At 53.5% G+C, this 25955-nt stretch overlaps 5 protein-coding genes across 5 annotated transcripts; 3 read left to right on the forward strand and 2 right to left on the reverse strand.

The window, feature by feature from the left end:
- Positions 1-42: 42 nt before the first annotated feature.
- Positions 43-1427, forward strand: COCSUDRAFT_62226 (hypothetical protein; the record flags this gene model as incomplete). Its single annotated transcript, XM_005649305.1, has 5 exons — positions 43-59; positions 258-414; positions 664-750; positions 867-1002; positions 1270-1427. The coding sequence occupies 5 exons, from the start codon at positions 43-45 to the stop codon at positions 1425-1427; spliced, it is 555 nt and encodes a 184-aa protein (XP_005649362.1).
- Positions 1428-3505: 2078 nt separating this feature from the next.
- Positions 3506-8671, reverse strand: COCSUDRAFT_36098 (hypothetical protein; the record flags this gene model as incomplete). Its single annotated transcript, XM_005649306.1, has 12 exons — positions 3506-3739; positions 4693-4887; positions 5219-5482; positions 5730-5882; positions 6057-6154; positions 6486-6626; positions 6830-6956; positions 7274-7450; positions 7858-7958; positions 8093-8280; positions 8449-8492; positions 8606-8671. The coding sequence occupies 12 exons, from the start codon at positions 8669-8671 to the stop codon at positions 3506-3508; spliced, it is 1788 nt and encodes a 595-aa protein (XP_005649363.1).
- Positions 8672-9456: 785 nt separating this feature from the next.
- On the reverse strand, positions 9457-11679 carry COCSUDRAFT_53085 (NAD(P)-binding protein). Its single transcript, XM_005649307.1, has 7 exons — positions 11363-11679; positions 11123-11256; positions 10914-11035; positions 10711-10792; positions 10404-10591; positions 10105-10194; positions 9457-9937 (listed from the first exon to the last, which is right to left on the reverse strand). The coding sequence occupies exons 1-7, from the start codon at positions 11511-11513 to the stop codon at positions 9775-9777; spliced, it is 930 nt and encodes a 309-aa protein (XP_005649364.1). The 5' UTR covers positions 11514-11679; the 3' UTR covers positions 9457-9774.
- Positions 11680-16072: 4393 nt separating this feature from the next.
- Positions 16073-17058, forward strand: COCSUDRAFT_32835 (hypothetical protein). Its single transcript, XM_005649308.1, has 2 exons — positions 16073-16203; positions 16464-17058. The coding sequence occupies exons 1-2, from the start codon at positions 16080-16082 to the stop codon at positions 16610-16612; spliced, it is 273 nt and encodes a 90-aa protein (XP_005649365.1). The 5' UTR covers positions 16073-16079; the 3' UTR covers positions 16613-17058.
- Positions 17059-17452: 394 nt separating this feature from the next.
- Positions 17453-23717, forward strand: COCSUDRAFT_53086 (flagellar associated protein; the record flags this gene model as incomplete). Its single annotated transcript, XM_005649309.1, has 13 exons — positions 17453-17557; positions 18018-18212; positions 18455-18625; positions 18868-18978; positions 19296-19469; positions 19721-19787; positions 19922-20035; positions 20409-20614; positions 20922-20982; positions 21241-21371; positions 21699-21806; positions 22166-22369; positions 22934-23717. The coding sequence occupies 13 exons, from the start codon at positions 17453-17455 to the stop codon at positions 23033-23035; spliced, it is 1749 nt and encodes a 582-aa protein (XP_005649366.1). The 3' UTR covers positions 23036-23717.
- Between the last annotated feature and the right edge of the window lie 2238 nt (positions 23718-25955).

Raw genomic sequence — 25955 nt, forward strand, 5'->3', positions numbered from 1 at the left:
TACGACTCGAAGACAGTCGACGACTGGGGCGTCAACAGGGACATGCAGCAGTCTTACAAGTACGTACGACATCCCAAACCCATCATGAGCTCGCAGATGTGCCAGGAAGAAGCCAGCATAAATTGCCTTCTCCACAGAGTATCCGTTCTGGGCCTCAATCTTTCTGCAGGCAGTCGCAATGGCCAAGATGCACCTGTGCGAGTGCTGTATAGTCCACGGAGTGTCCTTAATACTGACATTGTTGTTCTTCTGATCAGGGCGCCACAGGACAAGGAGTTTGAAGCTTGCAAGGCATCTGCAGCTGGCAGCCTGGCCTTCCGGCCACACTCGCGCAGCGAGCTCGCCACAAAACTTGTCGACAAGGGCTACGACAAAGCTACTATTGACCGAGCCTTGTCACGCCTCCAAGAGCTGGTGCGCATAATTCCCCTTGCATGGGCTAAAAGAGATTCGTGAACTTTGACCAATGCTTTCTTGATCATAGTCCAAAGTTGCACGCAAAATTGTGCGATGCTTTTAATGTTAGCCCTTGGGTTGCACAGGTCTATCTTTCTGGCCCAGGGTGTGCTTGAGCAAATGCAGTCTGACAGGCAATATTTGTGTGCCTGGATCTACTACCACAGTAATATGTGTCTGACAGGGGAGTTCTGTGGCTTTGTGCAGGGGCTGCAGAGCGATGTTGACTTTGTGACCATCTTTGCGCGGTCCAAGTGGCGGCAGTCCAGATGGGCGCCCTCCCGCATACGAATTGTGGGTCTCTTGCTATGCACATTACATCCACAATGCATTTGGCTCACTCTCCCATATATACTCTTGCGCATCAGGTCAGTGGCCACTTGGTCTGAAGGGGTGAATGTGTGGGACAGGAACTGGTGAGGAAGGGGGTGAACAAGAAGGACATTGAGCATGGGCTGCGGGAGGTGTTTGGCACAGACTCGCACAAGCTGCATATGCACACCGAGGACTTGGAGGAGGACGAGGATGGAATGGGCGAGTCACACAGTGAGCACGCCCCGCTGATCTTCCATGTGGTTCAAAGCATAGCAGACATGTGATTGGGTCAATTGGAATGGCTCTGCTTGCTGTTCAGGCCTCTAAAGTCTTCCCTTACAGCTGGTACGAATCAAGCACAACCAGGAGATGCACAGGGTTGCCTGGTGTCTTGAAGTCGTCAACTTTTTCTATGCACGGTAGGTGTGTTGAAGGGTCGATGCGTGCTGCATCCAGCTCAGGGGTTATGTATTGATGTGGAGGGGTATTGGCGTGCAGGATTGGATCTGCAGCTGCTGGAGACTGCGCAGCGGCAGGCGCATCTGACAAAGGGAATGCCCTCGGAGACCAGGCGGCGGAGGATGGTGGGATGGCTGCAGAGGCGAGGCCACTCCTGGGACACCATCTCATCAGTTCTATCGGAGCTTGCTCTGTGATACGGGCTGCTCCTGAGCAGCAGAATGTGTGTGACTGTAGCTGGTACTCTGTACACTCTGTACTTTTAAGCAGCAATTGAGTGGAACTTTGGTTTTTGACGAGTGTTGAGAGAGACTTTGTACATTGCGCGTGTGAGAGTGAGTACACTTGGATGTATCAAGATCGATCTGAATCAGTGCCTTGTATTTATCTCGTGGTGTATGGCCTATAGCCTTTGCATTTGCCAATCTTGTAACATCATGCGACCAAGTCAAAAGGTACTGGTGAAATCACAAATGGATCTTGCATTGCAAGCACACATGTGCGCTAGCAATTCAGTTCAATTTTGTGCACAGATTATTCAAAGCAGAGCAAGTGTTGCAGCAATTCAGATACAGACATTTTGCGCAAGTCACCCACAAAATCCAAAATCCAGATAGCAATCACAACAACTGCATGCAGCACATTCTCATAAGGTTCATGGTTCGCCATTCTGGCCCGTCCGATTCTCAGGCATTCCATTGCCAGCCAGGCCCTGCTGCACTGACGAGCTGCGCTGCGCTGTCATCATCGCTGTCAGCCGCGCCAGAGCTGCCGAGTCGAGTAGCGGCACAGCCGGCGCATTGCTGGCGCGCCGAGGAGCTACCGGGTGCGCAGCACCGCTCGGCTCGGCTGCCCCTGCCGCTGTGTCGCACAACCAAGTAGCCTCCACCTTCTTCCAAGCAGGGGCTGACTCTCCCAGCGGCTGAGAGGCTGACAGGTACTGGGAAGGTGCTGCATAGCTGTGAGGGGGCCCCTGCCACACTGCCGAGGCGCTCACCTGGCGTGCTGGCATCTGCGCGGCTGCCGCCGACGGCGCGGCGGCTGAGCTGCCACCGTACGCCGGGTATGACGGTTGCATGGCGGAGCCCGCGTCCACGGCAGGAGCCCCGGAAGACTGAGTGCCGGGTCTCCAGGATCCTGCGGCAGGCTGTGCTGGCATGCTCCCCTGCTGCGCAAACCCCTGCTGCCAGAAGGGGCCGGAGAAGCTGCCTGGTTGGCTGGGGCTGTTAGCGCTGTGAGGTGCTCTGGAAGCGCTCTGTGGTGACTGCTGCTGCTGCTGGCGGGGATTCAGGTGCGGCGCCAATTGCTGCAGCAGGGCGTTCAGTGACGGCTGGGAGGCTGACTGGGTAGCATGCGGCGGCCGGCTCGGCTGCGGCGGTGGCTGCTGCCGCGGGTGCTGTGTGCTGCCGTTCGGGAGGTGCATGCCGTTGGAGAGCGGCTGCTGCTGCTGCTGCTGGCGCTGGTGCATCAGGTGAGACATGTGGGCGCCCTGCAACACCCAGACAGCAAAATAACGCCCGTATTCTTTTACTTACTCTGAGATTTCCTGTCAGCCAGTGGGTCTGGATGCTGGTAGTCACCCATCCTTATTTAATCTCCCAGAACAACAAGCCAGGAATCACGAGATCTGCAGCAGACCTAATCCTTCATAACTGCAACATATTGGTATCATCTGATGGTCATGAGCGCGGCAAGTGACAATAAGAGGAGCCATGCATGACATTGGTAGGTAAGGCAGCAGATCGTGATCACAAACCTGCTGCTGGTGGTACTGCTGTTCCCCTGGTGGCGCATGCAGGCTGCAGGAGGCAGCAGGAGCGCGCTCTTCCACAATGTTGATGCCGCGGGCGGCCAGGACGGCTTGCATGAGCGCGAGGTTCTCACTGGGTGACCCCCGGCTCACCAGCTTGCCCCCCATGGGGCCCATCAGCAGGCTGAACCGCGCGTCATCACCCCCCTTTGCATCACGCAGCCTGCACAGGGAGAGGGGCTCATTCCAAACAGTCACATTCATCAGAGAGGCGGTTGAAGGGCATGCACACAGCCATGAAATGAAAACAGCCTGGCGTCTTTTTTTGGGCATTCAGCTAGATGAGCTTGAAGATTTTGCTATGCACGATTGGCTCTTCTGCACAATACCTGCAAGCAGTGCCTGCTGACTACAAATGCCGTGCCTTTTGACTGAACTATCCAGGCAACTTTTACTTGCCAAGCCTTGCCACTCTTGTACTAGACGACAGGTCTGTATCCTCACCGCTTTGCTTGCGCACTGGGCTCAACAGAACAGTAATGGGACATGCCACAGGTATGGGACAATGGCAACACACCTGGCAACGTCGGTGCGTTTCATGGGGACGACGATGGGCATGGCTTTGCCGCGGCCGGTGCGGCCCAATCCAACATCCACCCGCAGGACTGCCTGATCCTCATAGGCGCTTCCCCTTGGACCGTACAACGCAGCAAAGCAGCCAAACTCCACATCCGGCGGACGCCTCGGATCGTGGAACACCTGCAGTGCACAACACCAGCGTCCTCATAGTCTAAATCTTAGCTTGCCTGAGACCTTCCGGTGTCTGCAAGTTAGCGTTAGCATTAATGACTTGGCATTAACCAGCAGAAAGCATCGTATCTCTGCTATCATGCTGCAGCATGCAGGAGTGACAATCAGGGTTGAGCATTTTGGAGGCCCAGAGAGAGTGGCAAGACTGTGTGAAGTGCCTGGTGCATCCATGACATCACTATTATCATTACACGCTCTTCTGGCAGAGGCAAGGTGCGTCTGCCGGCGCACTGCAGGTGAAAGCTGCCAAATATTCTACCCCTTGATGCACTAGCCAGGGTCAAGGAAGGCCCAGTCATCCTGACAACATACGCAGAGAATGATCACACAGACAAGGAGCAACATGCGCACCTGCTTCAATGCCTGCGCCACTTTGGCGGTGAGCGCCGCGCGCCGCACTGCTGCGTCGTCCTGTGTAGGCGCCCTGCGCTGTACTACTGCGCCATTCACATTTGCTGCAGCTCGCGCAGCCGCCGCCTTAGCAGCTGCGGCCTCCGCGCTGTCCTTTGCCAGCGTCGCAGACACATTTGCCGCCTGCGTGCAAAAATTCAATGCCGTGAGGCGCTTTTCCAGCTCGGAAGATTCCTGGTTTAATTTCAAGGCATTCCCTTTATGCTGTCCTCAATCGGGATGCCTATTGGTGCACCCCTGCTCGACGCAAGGGGCAGATGCCATGCAAACCTGAGGCAGTGATCCTGCAATGCTGAGTTCACTCACGCTGACCTCACCGCTACAGGGATTGCTGCCACCGAGTTGCAGCCTTTATGCGTGCTATGACCACCCTCCCACAACTGCTCCCTCCCACCGCTTTGCAGCACTGGTGCGCGGCATGATATCCTGCAGGGTGGAGGAGGCATAGAGGACACTCTGAGCAGGTCGGTCTATATCGTGTTCGGCCGCACCTCGCGCAGGCCGGAGAGGAAGGCTCCGTGCATGGTGGCGGGGTGCTTCTTGGTGGTGGCCTCCCCCGCGAAGAAGAGGCGGCCGGCCACGGACTGCTGCAGGATGTCGTACTCCTCGCCTCCCAGCGCGCCCACCGCTATGCTGCTGTAGCTCCCGCACGCCATCGGATCCGCGCCCCACCGCGTGCACACCACCTGCGCTTCCAGCCGTCGAATCTTGAGTTTGAGAACACCAAAAAAGACATCTTACGGCTCATTTTCCTGTTGGAGAGGCTGTGCGCCTGTGAGCAAGCACGATAGAGGTTTTAAATATGGTTGGCTCATTGAAAGGCCATCTGCTTATCTGACGCTGTCATGATCGCAACCCTGACACAGACCAGCTGTGCAAGCATTGAACACACAGCAGATGAGACAGATTTGCAATCATGACAGCATCACTCTCCAATAAAATCCAGCGAGGATAATTCATGATGGACTGCCTTGTCTGCGCTCTGCCGACTGACTAGTGAAGAAGGGAAATGATGACCTGCAGGGGCGCGGGCACGTGGATTCCCTTGGGGTTGAAGATGCCCCTGAGGGTGGCCAGCACCCGGCGCGCCGACTCCTCCGATGCTGTCTTCTCAAAGTCCACAGCTGCATCACCGGCTACCAGAGCCGCCAGCACGGCCCCGCCGGAGATGGTCGCATAGGAGTAGAACAGGAAGAACTCGCCGCGGCACTCCCGGCTCGGCGCAATGCGCCCAAACATGTCCGCCTTGCGCCAGAAGGCATGCGGGAACAGCATGACCACCTGCACAGGGCGCTGCCTTGCTGAATGGGCGCTGCTTGTATTTAAGCCCCCAGCCTTGCAACACGTATGAAGGCGCATGTGATGTGTATCATCAACAACATAGACCATTGAGACCCATCTCACACATAGCAGTTTGCACCTTCGAGAATAAGTGATTCAGGCTATGCATCATGAAAGAACAGTAAAGCATGCAGCGATCTGTGAGGGGCCTGCCGGATTCAATCGTTCCGAGGGCGATGGGGCAGACCTTATTCAAGACGCCAAAACCCATGCGTTGGATAGAGTCGAGCTTGCGCTGCGGCAGAGGTGGGTCAAATTTTATGCTGCCAGCTTTCAGCACGCCCAGTGGCACCGTCACCAGCACTGCAACACCTGCAAGGCAAAATGCAAACCCAGGAGACTTTTGAGTGCCATGTCAGCTTGCAAGGCAGCTTTGACGGAGCCACCAGACACTCTCAGTGCGATCCTCATGTACACACTGGCTTATGATATGTGCATAGAAATGTTCTTAGGGAAGCATGTCTGTGCAAGGCGGAGGCATGCCTGGGAACTCCTGTTTTGCAGTGGTCCTCACAACCACGCCGTTCTTTGAGTACCGGATCTCCATCACCACGCTGTTGTACATTATGGGCAGACCCTCTTGAAGTGCTGCCACCAGCCTCAGGTTCCCACCTGCACAGACAGCGGCCAGATCCTTGTGTCACGTAAATGAGGAAATCAAGACTGTCTGCTTACAGTCCATCTGATATCCTATCGCAGAAATATGATGCAATTTAAGCAGTTCTGCCTGGTGTTTGCACCATGCGCACAGAAATCCCTCTATGGTGTACAAAAATGCAGAGATGTGGGTCTGATGCAGTGACAACTACCATATCCACACAGCACGTGTAGATGCCAATGAGAGGAGGAGAACATGAACAAGCTGTGCAGCCGTATGTGTCTCTGGTAGATGCGCAGAATCCGAGCCAGAAGGAAGGAACAGGGCTGAGACGACAATCATCACCTGGGAGGAAGGTGTGGGCCCCCTGCATTTCGTGGGGGTCATCCTGGTCCCAGGTGCGCAGGGACAGCAGGCTGAGCGGCGCCGCGTTGGCAAATTCCAGGTTGGCAAAATGCCAGTCCAGCAGCCGCCGCTCCAGCTGCGCTTGACTGCTTGCATTGCCCTTGCCATTCTGCTCCTCCCCTGCAACCCACCCATGCACAGTGCCTTCTATGTGCTGCATACCCTGCCAAGGCAATGCTTGCTGAGCCATGATGGCACTGCTGATAGCACAGCATACTATTTGAAGGAGAGAGTGAGGTGAAGCAAGACGCAGGATCAACAGCTTAACGAGGGAAGTGTCACACCGTCCTCCCGTCTGGAGGCCCAGATGGTTTCCAGGGCGGTGGCAAGGGAGATGTTGTCGGTGATCTCCCCCATGTCCTCCCTGAACCTGTCGCACTCGTCCAGCAGCGTATTGTGCTCCTTCTCAGCCTGCACGCCACACCAGGGGTCATATTCCAATTCAAGCATCTGACCCCAGACCTGACGATATGTACTCACCCTCATACGGCTACTTGAGGGCAGCAAGAGGATATTTGGAGGGGAAAACAGTGCGCCACGCCACGCCTGCTTGCTTACCTTTATCTCACTGTCTGCACCGTTCCCTCACCAGTGAGTCAGGCTGCACTTCAGGTGATGTTCCTGGTCCTCTGCCAGTGTTGCTTTGCAAAGATCACATCACTTCCAATCTGGCATAGCTAATGACATTCCAGGGTTTGATCTGAATGCCCTCAGATGTGAGGGCCCACCCGGCCGTCAATGCGCGTGTCGGCTTCCCGGCCGTCCTCCAGATACAGCGGCACCCCGGCAGTGTTGATGTCATGCATGGGGATGTTGCGCTGCGCTGCCAGCACTGCAAGCGGGTTGCCATCAATGCCAGTTATGATGCTGCCGCCCAGATCCGCCACCGCTGCGTGCCCGTCAGCCTGCCAGAAAAGGCAGCATCGCCAGATAATAAGAGCGTGTGCTAGGACACAGCCGGGAGAGCTTTTATCCTGAGGTTGACCATCACAGAGATCTGTTCTTAAGGGGGACATGGAAGGGCTTCAGAAAGAGTGGTTCAGGGTTAGCTGCATTTGTCCGAGGCAGCGGCAGCATCGCGAATGATCAAGGGTGACTGGACTAGGAAATTTGTCCCAGCCACCTTAAAATCTCTGCTAGGGAAGGGCCCCTCAGGTCAGTTGGCACCATGATTGCTTGTCAGGTAGGCCATGTCAGGGATTGGCTCTAGACAAGCCAAGGGCGGGATTTGCAAGCTTTCACCAGGATCAGGTGCATTCCCATTCTTGGGATTGAGGTGACAAGCGCGAGAGAGTCAATTGCATGGTCGCACCTCAAGTCGCTTTGTGTACACGCGGCCTCCTGGCCTGCCGTGGCCCTCTAGCACCACCACCTGGAATCCGAATATGCGCAGCTGGCGCGCAGCCGAGAGACCTGCAAGCACATGGGCCGTGCACGGACTTCATCAGAACCTTATGGACATCACTGCAATTTCTGCGAAACATTTTGCCGGGTAAAGGAGATGCAGGATGCAGGAGATCACAGACATGCAAGGTCGGTCAAAGTACCTGCCAAGCCTGCACCAATAATGATGACAGTCCCACGAGTGGCTGGTGTTTTCAGAGCCTTGGCTGCAATGTCCGGTGCGACCCCAAAGTTGATGTACCCTGCTGTGTTGAGGAATGTCCAGGCTACTCTGGCATACTTGCGCAGGTCTGGCTTCACTCCAGCCTCCGCCTGCTCCACTGACAGATACCTGCAACGTGATTGCTGCAGTGATGCCCATGATTTCTTGAGAGCGTCTGGCTATGCGGATACCACATGGCAGATATATAGCTTAGTGTCACCCACATGACCGAGCAACCATGTCTAAAAGTTCAGAGCTGTTGTTCATCCGCCATCATGCTGCGTGGAGAGCACACACCTGGAGACGTCCTCTCTCCATCTGGTCAGGACGTGGTTCCGGACCTGAGCAGAAAGCTATGATAAATTGCGAGCAAGGCCAAATCTGCGACATCTATACGTCTCACAGGATCCATCGTGCAAGCCCGTGTGCCACAAGCAGAGTTTTGGTGGCTCACCTCGACATAGATGCTTTCTTGGCTGCCACTTGGAAGAAGATCTTCCTCCTCCTCTGTGAGCGCCATGGCGTTGAAACCAAGAGCCCATGCAGTCTCCAAATCAAGCTGGTACTCATGAGCAGAGGAGAGCGGGACACCCTGCAGGTTACTCAACGATCATCCACAACAAGAGTGCTGAGCACCAAGAAGGTATCAGGGGGTTCAAAGCCGTGTGAAACGCCCCGTAACAACCATTACGAATAACAAAAATTTCAAAGGAGAACTAGACTACATCTGAGCTTGCAATGATCACTCATACCGTCTGATTGCCACGTTGTTGTCCAGCATCCTTGGACGCTGTCTTCCCTTTCTTAGCTGGGCGATAATCATCTTCATCGCTTTCAAGTTCAATATCATCCCAGTTGACGCCCCTAGGGTGCGAAACACTGGTCCTCACTCTCTTAACTCTTTGAATCTCAACCTCAGCAGGCACATCCACACCATCGCCTGCTGTGCTCATATCTTATTTACCGATATGAACTACATTTAGGAGCCTGCTTTTGTGAACGGCGTTGTGTCATCTTCGATTGGAGTTCATATGTGCTCTGATCGTTCTTGTCAGGAGGGAATTTGCATGAGTTGAAGGCCTGGGTTGCCCGTTTTGGCTGGGCTGCACATGTCATTAGCATCTTGACTTCTCCTCACTGAGAATTTGGCCCACAGATTGGCAAACGACCGCTTGCCATGCAGCAGCTCCTTGCGCAACATAGTCCACCTGCAGCAACTTGCGGAAGGACCCAAACTCATCAGCGATAGCCACAGCGGCAGTGGCCCCAGCTAGCGCTAGGGCAGGCTTGAAAGAAGACATGACAACGCTCGTGCAATCTTACTAATACTGTGGATCAGCTCGTGCTCAGGGTTGATGTGACTCAACTTCCTCCGTCCTCATCATATCTCTCAGCGTCTACTCTACACAGGTAAAGCTCGACCTGCAGTTGCAGGCCTGTAGGGAGCTATTGTATCAATATGTTAGACCCTCTGCACACAGTCTCATACTATGCTTTGCAGAACTGGCAACTCTTGTTTATAGTCATCTCTGCGTTCATAGCTTTCTCTCCAATGTTACTAAAATTTTAGTTTAAACGCTTTAATGCTCAAAATCCAACATCTCTCATACTATGGTATACTACTTAGTTGGCCTTCTTCGCCTTCATGGCCTTTTTGAAGTCTGGCAGCAGCGGCGCCATAAGTGCGGTGATGGTGGCCATGAGATTGTAGTCCATCAGCTTCATGGCCAAACGGAAGCACAGTGCTGTAGTCCCAATGTCTGCCCACACCGTGCGGCCAATGCACCTGCAATAGATACATGTAACATTCGTTTTGACATCACATACATAGATATATATGCAATGCCATTGGCGTCGGGGTTGCCAAGGAGTGTCACTTTGCTTGAAAACCGTATGCATGCATGCATGCGTCAGGATCTTGCATGGGAAAGCTCAAGGATGGCACAGAGCTACCTGAAGACAGCGTCAGGCAGGGCATCTGGGTGCACTGCCTGTGCCTTGAAGAAGTCCAGGACGTCCAGCTTGTGTGCCTTGTCATAGAATCTGCAGTGCATCAAATTTTGGCTGCCGCTGTGAATGAAAAAGAACGTTGAAGGGCGCCTGCCAGAGGGTGCTGTCTGTGTCACCTGTCAGTAGAGAATGCAGATTCTCTGATTCCTGGTCAGGAATCAGAGAATCCGCAGTCTCACTTTGATGTGCTCATCTTCAAACATCATAAAGCTGATGCAGATGGGGAAATGGAAAGAGCGTGCCTGGTGTTGACTGGGGAAGGGTGGAACACCAGGACATCAATGCCATGGTGCCTAACCTCTACTGCCAGGCTGGCGCCGAAGGAGGATACGAAGCTCTTTGTGGCTGCATACAGCGCAGTGAACGGCGAGGCAATAGATGCAGCCGCGCTTGACGTGAACACGATGCATCCTTTGAGCTTCTTAGCCACCTGTGGTGATCAAATGCAGGATGGCAAATCTGCTGTAGTAAGTACAATAATATGGTGGCAAGGCCACCCTGATGTTGTCACTGAATTGATCAGGGGAGGAAGATCAGGGGATTTCTCACCATCTTGGCAAGAAAGTGATGTGTGATTGCCACTGCACAGACTGCATTGCACTCCAAATTGGCCATCTGCTGCTCCAAGGGCCTGCAATATACCAGGCCTCAGCTGAGTGGATATGCATGCATGCAAACTACAAATCAGGGTCGACAAATGCAAGATGCAAAGGCCAACACAGCCAGTTGTGTCCAAATGGGGGGTCGCGCACGTGTTCTCGAAGAAGCCTGTCAGCATGTAGCCAGCGTTACAGAACAGTATTTGGACATCAATATCAGCTGTGGCCTCTGCTATCTTTTCCAGGTAGCCTGTCTTACCAAGATTTACCCCCACCTGCACAAGCACAGATGCATCCTTTGCACCCCATGTGCACACCAAAACTTCGGTAGTACCCGTAGGAGATGTGCATTTGGTACACACCTTACGAAATGTCTGCTTGGGAAACTGAGCCTGCAACTCAGAGAATGTGGCATCCAACAGACCGTCTTGCAATGCCACTACCACCACGTTCAGTCCTTGATCAGCAAGCCTTGTGGCAAGCGATTTCCCAATTCCTGAAGGTGATCCAGAGTCAGTTTTAAGAGGCCATCAGAGTTGTATCAAAGTAAGAGAGATACAAGACAAAGGGATGGTAAGGCTGCGACGAACTCAATCTCGTACCACTGCTTGCGCCCGTGACAAGCCCCCATTTTGCGTTATAAGCCTTCTTAAGGTCCTTTGGTTTGAGAAAAGTGACAACGAAGTGAGGGATCAGGTAAGATAGGAAGATGAAGCCAACGATGGACCAAGCTATTCCAGCCAAGCTGATCATTTTAAAACTTGTTAAATCCTTTGTATATTGGATTGCTGACCAGCAACGGACTCTTATGGAGAACCTTTTGCCCTACTGGTCAATACCAATGCATCACCCAAGGAATGTGATGTACGATATTAAGCACAGTACCACGATCTGCTGCCACAAGCATGGATAATATTTTAATCTGCAACGGGCCAGATGTTTGATCGTCAATCGTGAACGCCAGGGGTCCCGTCGACTTCTGTTGATGCAGTTGCCTGATTTGGCTATGTGACAAAAAAGTAGTAAAAAACATGCAGAAGCATTACTGCGGGCTACGAATCATTATATATGATGTTTAACACAGAGACTTTCGTTCATGTTTTCGTGAGAGCTCCATGTTGGAAGTCGAGCTTGGAGCAAGTGCCACACTGACAGCAACATCCCTGAAAGAAGCATCCTCAGAGCATTTGAGGACCACATGTAAATCATAAAAGTGGTGTACTTTCTGCAGCGGAGCGTTACAGTAATGTGTCACGTTTGCCTGGGTGCAAGGCTTGCAGATTTGAGCACACAGCTGTCAAGCAACAATTCGTATCCAAGGGAGGGTTCTGCGTGACCAACTCAACATCCAAAATGTCACAGTAATATCGGAATGCTAGCATTCCCAGAACGTACACGCGACAAAGGAAGATAGGCATGCCAAGTATGTGACGATGGCTCCTTGGCGTCCAAGTCCGGGTAATACCTGTGCCGTTGAAGCTTTAATTGGCCTTCAGCAGAACAGTACTGTAAACGGTCTGGAGCTCATCTGTGTCTCAATAAACAATCCACCGCCTTGATACTACTAATGCTCATATCTGCAGCGTAAGAAACCGTTGGAATCTTTCAGTCGAAGTACTTTCTTGGATTGCTAGTACAGGAGTACAATATTGTCGGAGTTCGAGCTTGATCTGAACATTGATTTGTGGTGCAGGCAACCAACTGAAGGAATAGCAGAAGAGATCCGCAGAGCGCTGCCAATAACAATGAGAGCTGTTGTTGTCCTGCTGGTGCTAGCCATCTTACTGGTTCCTAGTTGCTGGATTCAGAATAATAGCACTTTTTGTTAGCCATCTCAATACAGATCAGAAATGGCATAGAAGACCAAGATGGAAGTATTGGAGGTGGACAGCCCTGGCTGACGCAGTGCATGCAATTTAGTGCAACATGTTGAGGACATAGCGCTCAGGTGTTGTCCTGATGGCGGTATCAGTTGGGCCGAGCAGCACGAGGTTCTTACTAGCCTTGCTGTGCCTCAACCTCGTCACCACTGGGCTTGCAGTGCCTCCAAAGCACGAACGGGCAGGGAACGGGCAGGGAAGGGGCATTGCCAGCATAATTGCAGACCTGCAGTCCTCCGAAACGGCGAACCAGCCAGCCGAACACTGGAGGGGGAGCAGGCTTATGGCCCAGCAGCCCCTTGCAACGTCAGCAGAAGTACAGCGGCAGTCAGTGACAGCCTGTGATGTGGGTAGCTCCTGGGCCAGCCTCTGCATTTGGAGATCGTGGATGTGGAGTTGGCTGGTGGGCAGCCGCCCACGGCCCACATACAGGTGGCAGGAGACAGGCAGTGAGGAATCAGGGGAGTTGGTTTGGGATGAGAGAGGCTCTGGCGAGGGCATGCGGAAAAGGAGGCTGAAGGAGATCACCATTCCGCACATCATCCACCAGGTATGCCTCATGGCATGCTCTGGGCACCCATGCCCATTCTGCTTGCTGTGATTGTAAATGGAAGCAGTCTCCATTCCACAAAGGATTTATCTGTCAGCCTTATGGCTGCTCTCGTCACCCATCCGCATTTCTGCTGTGATTGTTCCTGGTGCCCTCTTCAGCTGCCCTAAGAGATGCTACTACCACAAAGATCTGCTGGGCTTGATGGCGTACTGATTGTCCAATGAGCAGGTTTTTCTGGATGGGGAGGCTGCGCTGGAAGATGAGGAGAGAAAGGAGGAGAAAGCTGGGAGGGAGTTCCGCAGGTTCAACCACAGGTGCTGCAGCCCACCTCACACATGTCCTCTTTGGCAACACCTTTTTACGCATTACAAGCAGCCACGTTTCTCTTTTTATAACATTCACATTGTTCCAAATCCCTGTAGTTCAGTCCAAATTGTACAGTACTCGTTGGTCCATACCTCAGCATGGCTGCACAGCGCTCTGAGAAACAAAGGGGGATTTCCCACCGAGGGGAGGCATGCTGCGCAGGTGGCGCAACTCGTGCCAGAAGCTGCACCCGGGCTGGCGGCACATGTTCTGGGACAACCAGGCGGCCGAGGAGCTGCTGCAGGAGCGCTACCCCTGGTTCCTCGACACCTGGCGCTCCTACCCCCGCGTCGTCCACCGCGGTGCGCTGTTTTCCTACTACCTTTCTGAACACACCCTCTCTGCTGATAAGAATAGAGAGCGCTAATACCTCACATCTCTAGGAAGAGGCAGACACACCTTCTCTGCTGACAGGACTCGAACCGTTTACAAATTCCCAGATAAGACGAAGTGCGGGCACTGTTTAAAGCTACATCTATTGGCACCCTTTGAAAGGCCAGCACCCAAGCGGCAATGTCCGGCCAAGTTTTCCCGAAGAGGAACATCATGATGCCCTTCCTTGTGTAGTGAATCCATATCGGGCACCGGCATCATCAACGAAGAGCCAAATCTATGTACCGAGTGGGGATTTGGGGTGTGCGCAGGGGACGCGATACGGCCGTTCCTGCTGCATGCGTACGGGGGCCTCTACATGGATGTGGACGTGGAGTGCTTTGACGCCACGGACAAGATGATCGACGGCTTTGACCTGGTGCTGCAGCTGGAGGACAGCGGCAACAAGTCCCTCAACAACGCCGTCATGGCCGGCGCGCCCGGCCTCGAGATCTGGTCCATCATGCACGGGCTGCTGCGGGACAGGTGCCTTCCTGTTGCTCCTCCCTCCACAGATCTCTACAAGAAAACCATAACAAAAGCGGTCACTGGGATTAGTAGAACGAATGTGGCAGTGCAGCTCGGGGATGCAACCATGCTTCTTTAAGGCACGCAGAGCGGCAGTAAATCCCATTGCATCACTTACAATGATGGCCCATTGATCATTGATGGGCGAAGCTTACCCCTGCGCTTGAGTTTCTGAGAAATACACACACAAAGTTAGGAGTGGGACCCCTCAAGATGTGCCCTAGAATGAAGCAGCAATGACTGAGGTTGGGTGTATGGGTTGGGTGTGCCCCAGGGCGCCGCACCTGGTGGCGATGCACAACAAGACTCGGTCGCAGCGGGACATGTCGCACGCGGTACTGTACGCGACTGGGCCCTGGCTGCTGCGTGACGCCTTCAAAGATTTCTCGGGGGAGGCCGGCGACCTCGCCACCGGCTACGCGGGGGAGCATACCGTCAAGGGCACCCACGTCATCGTCTACGCGCTCGGCCAGTGGTGCGCATTTCCTTGTATTCTCCACCACTGGAGCAGTGTCTCATGTCACATCCTAAAGGAGGCTGCGCTTGTAGCAACTTGCTAGCACACACGCATGCTGCAGCTGCGGCGGCGGCTGCAGGAGGAGAGCTGCCATTCTGCAATTTATCAGACCAGGTCATTGCACTGCGCGTTAAAGATGTTGGTTATCGCCAACGCCGACTGCTTCTGGGATCGACAGCTTGCACCACAATGTCAAGAAATTCACGAAGGTTGCTGCCTGCTGTGAGGCCAGGGGTTTCTGAGCAGGGCCTGGACAGCTACTGCACAATATATTAATCACCCTCTTCTAAAGGCCCCACTGGTGCAGGTTTGAGCCGTGCGAGTGGAGCGACCTGTCGTGCCATGCGCTGGTGGACATCGCGGCGGTGTCGGGAACGCCCCTGCGCGGCATCGTGGGCCACCACAAGAACGCCGGCACCTGGCTCAAGGGTTACGGCGACGAGGCCCCCTCGCCGCTCTCCCTGAAGCTGCGCCTGCGACTGCGCGCCGACACCTGGGCCACCCTGGTGCGTCCTCTGCTTGGGTGTGGCTGTGGCCAAAGCAAAGTCCAGCCTCTGTAGCGTGTTGAGGAAGGCTTTCCAGCCAGCTGTCTTGGATCCATAGCCTGCCCAGCACCTTGACCTGGCATTCAAGGCCCCCAAATTGAGGACTCAGTTTACTTGAGCGATTGCAAGTTTTTCGCACAGCGCTTGTCCTGTTTGATGCCACTTCTGAGGGAGTCCAGGCTGGTGCTGGGATGCTGGGAGGCTGGGGAGACAAATATGGGGCTGATGCAGGGGCTTCCTTGTACTACCTTGAGAGTCTCTCTTATGCTGAGACCATATCTTCAGCAATTCTATGGCTGTCAGGCAGCTGCCATGGGCACTCTCCCCTGTGGAGGACAGTGGAAATCTATGGTGTGGAGACGGATCATACAGCCCAGCACATAGATTTATGGTCCTGAAAAGTGGTCATGTGCCGCATGCGGTGAAGGCTGCCCAGAGCACCTCACTGGGCAGCCATCACATGATCCAGCGCAAGACAAGGTGCCTAAAGGCCTGCGTCCGCGTGATGCGCAGGCGATGGGGGCAGCGTTGCTGGTGGCGATGGCGGCGGTGCTGTGCATGCGGCTGTTCAGGCGGCGGCGGCGCTGGCGCAACGGCAGCGCGACTAATCTGGCGGCAGGGGGGCACCGCCGAGTCACCTCCCTCAACTCCTTCGGCTCACTTGCCTCCCTCACCGGCACAGGTGACTGCTTTGTTGACTCCCAAGAAACCCTAGTTCAGAAGATTTTTTACTAATTGTGAAGGTAATTTCCTGCCTAGTTCAGACACGAATTGTTGCTACATCAGCCTAGCTGAATGCCAGTCGCAGATAATGTGCTGTGTCTCCACGAGTCCCTTGTTTTTCTCGAGGCAGGTTTGTGCAGACTGCAGGAGTGTAACTTTCATCAATTGGTGGATGGAGTGCAAGCACCGCATTAAAGTTGGGATCTGGATGCTGTGCAGAGCTGGTGGGTTTGGAGAGGAGAGCGGTGTCCTATGGGTCGAGGCTTTCCTCTCTGGGGAGCAGCTATGGCAGCAAGGCCAAGCTGGTGCGGCCGGCCAGCCAGCAGAAGTTTGTCATTCTGAGCGAGATAGAGAAAGGAGAGTTGTAAAGCCCCATCAATTCTGCCTGCAGTTCACCTGTTATTGTGTCAGAGCAGTCGTAGGCAGATAGGCCATGCTTGTTGGCTGCGCAGTGTGCCAGTGCACACTATAAGGCTACTTCTAGACATATGTATGGGCATTGCATGCTACATAGGTATCAAGAAATGGATCATTTCTGGGCTTGAATATCAGAAGGGGTGGCCTGCATTTTGTGCGCACATGCATCCTAGGCCTGCCAAGTGTCTTGAGTGTTGCCATTCTTGTTTATGAGCTTGCAATGCATGCATCTCAAGAGTAGAGACGTCTTTGTCCACAATGTACGATTGCCTTTGTAAGTACGGGTTGATCTTGAAACGTTGTACCACTACTGTACTGGTGGCACCAGCTGGCAACCAATGTGGTACCACCAGCGTGTCCACCAGTTGGCTTTGGCCCAGCTGAAAGCTTTTCACACTATCACCAGCCGCAACTCTATCTGGATCTGCCAAAAAGAAAGTGCGAAAAGCTTGGGGAACTACTTTTTTCCAGAGCAGAAATATTTTAGCAAGCTGTCGCACCAAGAAATTGGGCGCCCCTAGGGAGGGAAGATATCGAAAAGGCATGGCAAGGCCGACAACGTCTGCTCTGATTTTTCCAGGCAACCACATTTACACAACGGTTGCTCTCATTGTCATCGTAGATCCTCTTGCACAAAAAGGACGGAGCAGACTTTGAGGGAACAAAGCAGCAATCCAGTAAAGAGCTAGGACGTCTCTCAGCCGCCCTTTGCATATTCCGTTTTTCCTCGGATCATTAAACACGCCCTTGAGTAGGTTCTCAGAGGCTCTAGAGGTAGGATCCACCTCACAATGGTCAGTGAAGCCGCGAAAAAGCGCTTGGCTGCTAAGAAGGCAGCTAAAGACACCAAGCTTGGGGGCAGCGCCAGGCCAAGTCCTGCTATAACTCCAAGCCAGGTGACAATCCTGCTGTAACAAGCGCTGATGTGGCTTTCATTTACTTTTTACAATGTACTGGCCCAGCCCACAGAAGTTGGCTGAGGCAGATTTCTCAATGGGGAAGTGTGGTTGTAAGACACAATTTGGTGTTGCAATCAGCTGATGTCATTTCCCTATGGCGTACTATGCCTGTCGAAGCCCTTCGAAGCTGTTCGGAGCTTCTAAAAATAATACTTGTGCGCTTTTTGGCGTCTATGCCTCCAGAGTTGTTGTGTGTCAACCTTAGCTGGTGGCATAGCTTGAGAAGGAGAAGAAAACCAAGTCCAGATCCTCACCCATTTGCAGCTCCTGTAGGAGTCGTTCTGAATCATGACCTTTTGCTTTGCAGAGCGAGGCAAACCTCAATGGGACAGAAAACGGGCTAGCAGACCTGGATATAAGTGGCACTGCAAATCAGAAGTCGATTCTGGAGTCACAGAGGGCCGTCACAGGCGTCTTGACATCGCGGCCGACATCCAGGGATATCAAAATTGACGGCTTCAGTCTGAGCCTCAATGGAATCGAGCTCATACAGGACTGCTCCATAGAGCTGACCATCGGGCGCAGATATGGCCTCATCGGCACCAACGGCAGCGGCAAGACCAACTTCCTGCAGTGTCTTGCCAACAGAGAGGTGCGCGTGCTCACACCCTCTAATATAACCAAGCAGTTTCATCCTTTTGCATCCTCACTTGTCAACAAAGAATGCACTTGCATGTCCTGGGTCTGTCAGCGCCTCATGCCAGTGTCTCTGACAGTTCTTGATGACTGTGTGTAAGATGCACGTCTTGAGTGTTTTTGTCATGGCAGTCTATCCTGAGGGCAGTCCATCCTGTATCAGTTGCACCTCACACACTGTGCCTGGTCGTTCAACAGGTGCCGATCCCAGACCACATGGATCTGTACCATCTGCACCAGGAGGCGGAGCCCAGCGACAGGACAGCGCTGCAGGCGGTTGTGGACCACATCGAGGCTGAGGTAGCACGGCTGAACGCACTGGAAGAGCACATCATGTGCGAGTTTGGGCCGGAGGACGAGCGCCTGCAGGTAGTGAATTACTCTGAAACTTCTTGTTCATCTTTTGTGTGATCTGACATGCAGCAAGTCTCTCTAACAGAGTGCCCTCAGGAGCTGTTGTGGGTGTCTCTGGATGCATGCATGCTGAAGAGCGTGGGCAGATGAAGGGACAGCTCATAATTCGCAGATGAGTTATGCTGGCGTTGGTGCATCTATCAGCAATCAGAAGATGATAGCAAAGCCTGAGCGATTTTGTCTATTTTGGTGTGCAGGAAATCTATGACAGACTAGAGGAGCTGGATCCGACCACCTTTGAAACGGATGCGATCAAGCTGCTGACTGGCTTGGGCTTCGGCCCCAAGATGATGGCCAAGCCCACAAAGGTGTGACCACTTTCTATGCATACGAGCATGCTCGCCTGCATTAGGCTTCTTAAGTCTGCCTGCGCTACTATTTCTGCTAAAATGGGGATCCCTTCTGGCAAAAAGGGTAGTTCTGTACCAGCCGCCAGATCAAATTGATATGCCCCTTTGGGTCCCTCCCTCCTCATCCCCCTATAATAAGCAACGAGACAATGCAGACATCACGACAGAGCGCGTGCCAACGAAGGGACTTTAGTAATTGTAGCCAATGAGCAATTCTTGTGTGCATTTTGGGAATTCTCAGCAGTTATCATATATCCAGTATGCCCCCTGCGCAGGACATGTCAGGAGGGTGGCGGATGCGAGTGGCGTTGGCGCGGGCGCTCTTTGCTGCGCCCACGCTGCTGCTGCTGGACGAGCCCACCAACCATCTGGACCTGGAGGCCTGTGTGTGGCTTGAGGAGTACCTCAAGCACTACAAGAAGTGCCTTGTCCTCGTCAGTCACTCCCAGGTGCCCTACAGCTCTGCTGAAAATATGTACTTAATTCTGTGTATCCCTCAGTCATTGCAGTGGAGGAATTGTACAGTGCTGCCATTCCTGGTGCTTGACACTGATTTGTATGATAATACGTAACACATGCATGCGGGGGCTGAGCAGAGACTGCTCTTGTCATGGAGGGACAATGTTTGGAGGCAAAGCTCTTGTGTGTGATGTGTCCATGCTGACCCTTCAGAGTTGTGACCGTCATGTGTTGACTGCAGGATTTCCTGAACGGCGTGTGCACGCACATGATCTGGCTGACAGAGAAGCAGCTCACATACTACTCAGGTGACCTCCGACTCTGCTTGGCTTCTTGTTGGTATAATTCCATAACCTAACGCCACTCCCACAACAGACGTAAAGGATGCAGACAGGCAAAATTGTATGAGTAAGATACTGAGGCGGGCTCTGCTGGTGCGCAGGAAATTACGACACCTTCCAGAAGACGGTGAAGGAGAATGAGGTCATCCAGCAGAAGAAGTATGAGAAGGAGCAGGACGACATCAAGCACATCAAGGAGTTCATCGCCAGCTGTGGTGCGCTGCTCTTCCCACAGACGCGCATGCCCAACCTGCATCCCTTCCGCCATCAGAACTCGTTTAGACATCGTTCGTCTGCCGCACACCTTGGGGATTTTGCTTGTATGTGGCGCCAGGTTGCTGTAAATAAAGCTTGGAAAATAGCGCCGAGAGAGGGACATAGGCAGTATCTGCAAGCACTGGAGCGCAGGGAATTAGGGTCGGCCCGGGCGCGAATGTGCATTGCTATGTTGATGATCAGTGGAGTAGTTCTAAGTAGTGTATCACTCCGCCAAGAACACGTGCAGCAAAAAACGCACTAGGCGTCAGGCAGACACGTAGCAACAAAGCAGATGATAAACAAATGACTTGTTGTGCCGCTGCTGTGCAGGAACGTACGCAAACCTGGTGCGGCAGGCGAAGTCGAAGCAGAAGATTCTGGACAAGATGGAGGCGGTGGGTCTGACAAAGCCGGTGGTGCACACACGCAGCTTCACCTTCACCTTCCCCGACTGCGACAAGCTGCCGCCCCCAGTGCTGCCCTTCATTGACGTCAGCTTCGCCTACTCTGGGAAGGAGGAGGACATGCTCTACAGGGTGAGGCCCCATGCCGATGCAGTCTTTGAGCACCTCTTTTTATGCAAGCGAGTGACAGCATGCCTATACCACTTGCAGCAAGAGTTGGTCAGCAGTGGACCTACTGGCAGTAGCACTGAAATTCTGTCCTGAGTGTTCTATGAGGAGGCATTGAGCAGCCTCTGCGTCAAGCAAGTTGAGGTGCTTTGTGAATGTGCACTGGCCCAACCTCTTGCGAATGAAGTAGACACAGCGTCGCTGTCTTCTTGGCTGCGTCTTCTGAAAAGGAGGTTGTGCCTTTACGTCGATATGTTTGTTGTGTGCGCAGAACCTGGAGTTTGGCATCGACTGCGATTCGCGCGTGGCCCTCGTGGGACCCAACGGAGCAGGTGACCTCCATCATTGAGTTTCTCTCCCCTTATGCTCATGCCCCACGCACTCGCCCTCGCTGCCTCTTCGCAACTCTGCAATGCCTGACGCCCGGGGCTTGTTACACTCCATGACTGCATGTGCAGCATGAGGGCTTGTTGGAGGGGCCTGAAACTCCTGCTGCAACATCAGCTAGGATTCCTCGAAGGAGTAGCAAGGTGCCTGATGCAGATATGCAAGCGCATGCTCATGCTCATGCATGTCTGGGTCGCCTGCAGGCAAGAGCACGCTGCTGAAGCTGATGTGCGGGGACCTCAACCCGACGCGCGGAGACGTGAAGCGCCACTCCCACCTCAGCATTGGGCGCTACCACCAGCACTCCGTCGACATCCTCGACGACTCCATGGCGGTGCGCGCTCTCCACCTGCCCTTTTGCTGCTGGCGTCGGGGACACTGAGGGCTTGCTGTTTGTAATATCTTCAGGGACTACTGCCGTCAGCGCTTTAAGGAAGCAGATTGTCGGTGCCTGGAGGTCTTTGTGGGTATTGGGTAGCAGTGCTACATCCATTTGGACAAGTCTTTGCGCACATTTGTGAGCCATACGTTCTGAATGTGTTTCGTGCAAGCCCTTCAGACGGCTGATGTGGCATGTGCTTGCTGTGTTGGTATGTGTGATTCTGCAGTCTTTCATTACCCCTGTGATGTGTGTGCTGAGGCGTGCTCGGACCGGCTGCAGGTGCTGGACTTCTTCCGGTCAACGTACCCCAACAACATGACCTTCACGCGCGAGGTCGATGAGTGGCGCGCCTACCTCGGCCGTTTCGGCATCTCCGGCCGCCTCCAGGTACCGTTCCCTCCTGCGGCCACAATGGCCACTCTACTGTCAGATAGGCAGTGATCCTGTCTGTTCCTCGATGTCACTTCCTCCTGCAGTGAACAGTGCAAGAGCGGGTGTGCATCATGGTGGAACAGTGCTCTCTCGACAGCTGAGGCGTCGTCCACGTGAGAGGAAACTGTTCGATTGCGATGACATTCCCGCGCCATTCTCTGGAGGAGGCTCTGGGCACTCTGCACCACAAACTCTGGCTCCCAGCTTCATGCAGCTTGGAACCAAAATTTGCAAGCATGCAGCATGTTGCAGCACCGTGCCAGCACTGCTTTTCTACCTGGCTCAAGACTCAAGGTGCTGAAATTCCTGCGCAGACGACGAAGATTGGCGAGTTGAGCGAGGGGCAGAAGTCGCGGCTGGTCTTTGGCATGATCTGCATGCAGCGCCCCAACCTGCTGCTGCTGGACGAGCCGACCAATCACTTGGACCTGGAGTCCATCGACGCACTGGCTGACGCCATCAAGCAGTACAAGGGCGGTCTCGTCCTCGTGTCCCACGACTTCCGACTCATCGACCAGGTGCGCCGTCTCCGAAAATGTCTTGTGTTGTCATCAGTGCTGCAGGACATAAGCACGCAATCCTATTCTGTAGGATTTAGGGAAAAGTTGAATATAATAGTGAGGTTTGGAGAATTACCGCAGGGTGAGGGGAGGCATGAGCCTGTGCATTTTTCCTTGCAAATGATGCGAATGGGGCTCCAATGTTCTTTCCTGTCCTGCTTTGCGTCCCTGCAGCAAGGCCAACACCGTGTAGTTCCCCAAGCCAGAAAACGGTGTGGTTGTGTTTACCGGTTTTGTGTTTGGAAACTCGCCAAACAGCCAGGTTCATCTTTTGGGCAATGGACTGCACGATGTTTTCTGCTCTGCTCTGCTGCCGCTGTATTGCCGTGTCCTTGCTCTGTATTAGTGTTTATCATCCCAGCCCTGTGGAAGCAGTGGTAACTGAGGCGGACTGTTTAGCCTGGCTTTCTGAATTAGTTTGCCGGTGGAGTAGGAAGGCGCTGTGGATGTGAGGAGCAGAACAAGGGTGTCTGGAAGGAAATCTTCTGGCTGATATTCCAATGTGGGTCTGTCTGGGCGCAGGTGGCGGAGGAGATCTGGGTGTGTGACAAGGGCACCATCAAGCCCTGGAAGAAGGACATCCGCGAGTACAAGGCCAAGCTGCGGCGCACCATGAAGCTCTGAGGCGCCTTTGCTGTTCCGCTCTGAGTCTGCGAAGCCAGCTCCTTGGCACATCTCCGCAGGGCTCCACATAGGCGCCCTGTGAAGATAGTTCATCGAAAAGCCGCTGAGAGAATGCTCGGCTTCCCAGCAAGCATGCCATTCAAGACCATGGCTGGTGTCTTCATGACAGCTTTCGCGCACAGCCTTTTGGGCTGCACAGCAGCGTGCTTGATTTATTCAGACATAGGTCTGCATAGTTTTTGGATTTGCGGCATCAACAAGACCTGTGTAGTGAGCTAAAAAGAAAGCAAGCAGCTTGGCCTCCACTTTCCTGATTCAGTCATCACTGTTGGTCCTGGGAATGTGGCCCTGAGGGAGACATGCTGTTTATTGACCATCCCTTAACTACTAGAAACTCAGTTTGTAGCTGCGATGTCTATTCAGGGGGCACATCAATGCATGTCCTACTCTTGGGACATTGTGCTTTCGGCCTTCGATCTGGGCCCCGCGTAGTCTTTGAGGTCATTGAGCAGAGAAGAATCCCAGTCATCAAATGGAATGGTTATAGGATCTTTCAGACAAAATTTAGGGGTAAAAACGGGGCCCTTGATCATTTGAATGCAAAGTAGATGTTGTACTGCACCTACGTGTCAGGCTATCGATACGTCAATATATATCTTGCAAGTGTAAAATCATAGAAAATATATAAGAGAGTCAACGTGAAATGTCATCAATGTTTTGATATCTGATCGGGTGATGCTCACATGGCCTCGTGCGCGGATGCTTGCCTCCATCATACTCACAACAGACAAACTCTTTACAGGTGTCACAGACAAGGTGCGATGATTACATTTAATGGAGGACACCAGGTTCCTCAGGACTGGACATCTAAGGGTCGTTTGAGACCTCACACCTTCCCAAGGACAAAAATTGCCCTGGATGATGTCGAGGCACCACTAGACCCAGATACATAGCTATCATAATGACAATCACAAGAAAAGTAATGAAAGGGGCGTGCACACGTCAGCCCCACAGGCATCCTTCCCCCCTCAAACTGAATTCAGTCATCCACACACGCCATCCCCGCACAGCAAGTCGTGCAGAAGCATAGACGCACGCATCACGGGAGGGAGCTTGCGCAAAATGGTTCTCAACGCCTGCTCTAGTGTCGCGAAGTTCGGGTACCAAGAAAGAATGTCAGGCCAGACAGGCAGAACAGCCTGGATTGAGCAGCCAGCCTCTATGTCCAGTGAGACAGGGGCATGAGAGCGTAAATACATCAGCAGTCACGACGCAGATCAAAGTGATCGGAACGTGAGCCAGCAATCTGCGCATCCCCTCATACACCCCTGGCTCCTGTGCAAACAGAAGCGACACTCTGCAAAAGCCAACAGCAAGCCCCTTGAGGCTCAAACTATCCTTGCATGATGTGTTTTCCCCAGCAAACAGTCAAATTCTCCCTGGTGCAGAGCAGAAGGGGCAGCACAGGAGCAACTCAATCAAGCACTCGTCATGCACATCACTTTTGACATCCTCCCCCGGAACGGAGAGGTCGTCACTTCTGATGACTGCTCAAAATGCTCGTACCGCGATTCCGGCAAAGATACCTGCCCTACCTTAAAACCGCCAACATCTGCTGTGGATTTCATCGAGACACCCTTCAACATCAGTCACAGCGGACGTGTCAGCTTGCTCTGCAGGCAAATGAGCAGTAGCCTATGACACTGACATGGACAGGCGCCACCACAGAGCAGTGCTGCGCTCAGTTCACAGCAGGCACAGGAATCACTCCCCTCGAGTCAACCTCTCTGCCTCCTGACACAATGCTCAGGCACCGTCCGATCTGTGGGTGTATACTTGCAGCCTGATCCTCGTTCTAGCAAAACAAGCTAAGCGTCCAAAGACGCAGAGTTCCTGTTCCAAGCATGCACCAGTGCAGAGTCAGACAGGTTCCTCTTGCCAGCGTGAGGTGTTGTGCAGAGTGGCTACAGCTCTGCCACCAGCTGTCACCCACTGAGCCCTGTGTCATCAGAAGGGCTCATGCCGAAACCTTGCTTCAAACGGTGTATGAATCCGAAGGGTGTATTCTGGTGTGATGGCCTCTCCGCGTCCTAACCTGATATTCATAGTCACACCGCGCCCCTAATTGCGCACTCTCCTCAACGCGGCAGCTCGCACTAGAAGCCGTGCGGCGCCCGTCATAAAAGTTTTGCGCTTGTTTGCCGGGACCGAAAAGACCCAGATAGACAGCAAACAACCAGCCAGTGTCTTGGCGATCAACGCGCAGAAATGACGCTGGTGGTTGAAGCATGCGCGCTTATTTCAGCCCGGCAGGCGGAAATTTCATCCGGGCCTCCATGGAAAGATCCCCCAATGGAGGCCTGCATTAAAGCCAGCGGACTTGATGTCATCAGCAATTTGCTTTATATCATTCTCCAACCACTCCATCCATGTTCCCCCCACAACTTTAGAATGCCATGGTCCCGCATGCATGCAGGAACCAGAAATGGAGGCCGCACAAGGGGCAGGATCCGATCTTGGTGCAATCAGATTCTCAATGCAGATAGAAGGCGATGTAATCTCTTGCGCCAGGAAACAATAGGAGCTGCGCTCATATTTTCTGTAATAGGTTTGGTGACGAGCCAGCCACAGCAATGAAAATGAATCCGCAGCAGCACCATCCACAGCTGACACACAAAATCTGCCAGCGGATACTCATTTGATAAGTGGCACGCTCTACAGATCCCGGCAGGGCCCTCAAGACAGCCGCCCTTCAGCGCAGCACAGCCATCAGCTAACAGCGCCGCGCGGATGCGCAATGCACTGCCAGGTCCCCACAGAGTGCTGGGTGCTTGCCGGCTGACAGCATCGGCTGATATTATGACCTTGGAAACGTGGCAGGGTTGGCGGTTGTGTGGGTGCGGCGGGGGGAGCTGCGGGC

The sequence above is a fragment of the Coccomyxa subellipsoidea genome (assembly GCF_000258705.1).
Source record: "Coccomyxa subellipsoidea C-169, whole genome shotgun sequence".
NCBI classification, from domain to species: domain Eukaryota; kingdom Viridiplantae; phylum Chlorophyta; class Trebouxiophyceae; family Coccomyxaceae; genus Coccomyxa; species Coccomyxa subellipsoidea.

Excerpts from the sequence above, each read along its gene's own strand:
- COCSUDRAFT_32835 (XM_005649308.1), top strand. The coding sequence starts at position 16,080 with ATGCGGCTGTTCAGGCGGCGGCGGCGCTGGCGCAACGGCAGCGCGACT. Across the intron at positions 16,204-16,463 it reads TGCCTCCCTCACCGGCACAG|AGCTGGTGGGTTTGGAGAGG; the intron begins GTGACTGCTTTG and ends GATGCTGTGCAG.
- COCSUDRAFT_53085 (XM_005649307.1), bottom strand. The coding sequence starts at position 11,513 with ATGATCAGCTTGGCTGGAATAGCTTGGTCCATCGTTGGCTTCATCTTC. Across the intron at positions 11,257-11,362 it reads TGTCACGGGCGCAAGCAGTG|GAATTGGGAAATCGCTTGCC; the intron begins GTACGAGATTGA and ends GATCACCTTCAG. Across the intron at positions 10,195-10,403 it reads CCTTCCCCAGTCAACACCAG|ATTCTATGACAAGGCACACA; the intron begins GCACGCTCTTTC and ends GATGCACTGCAG.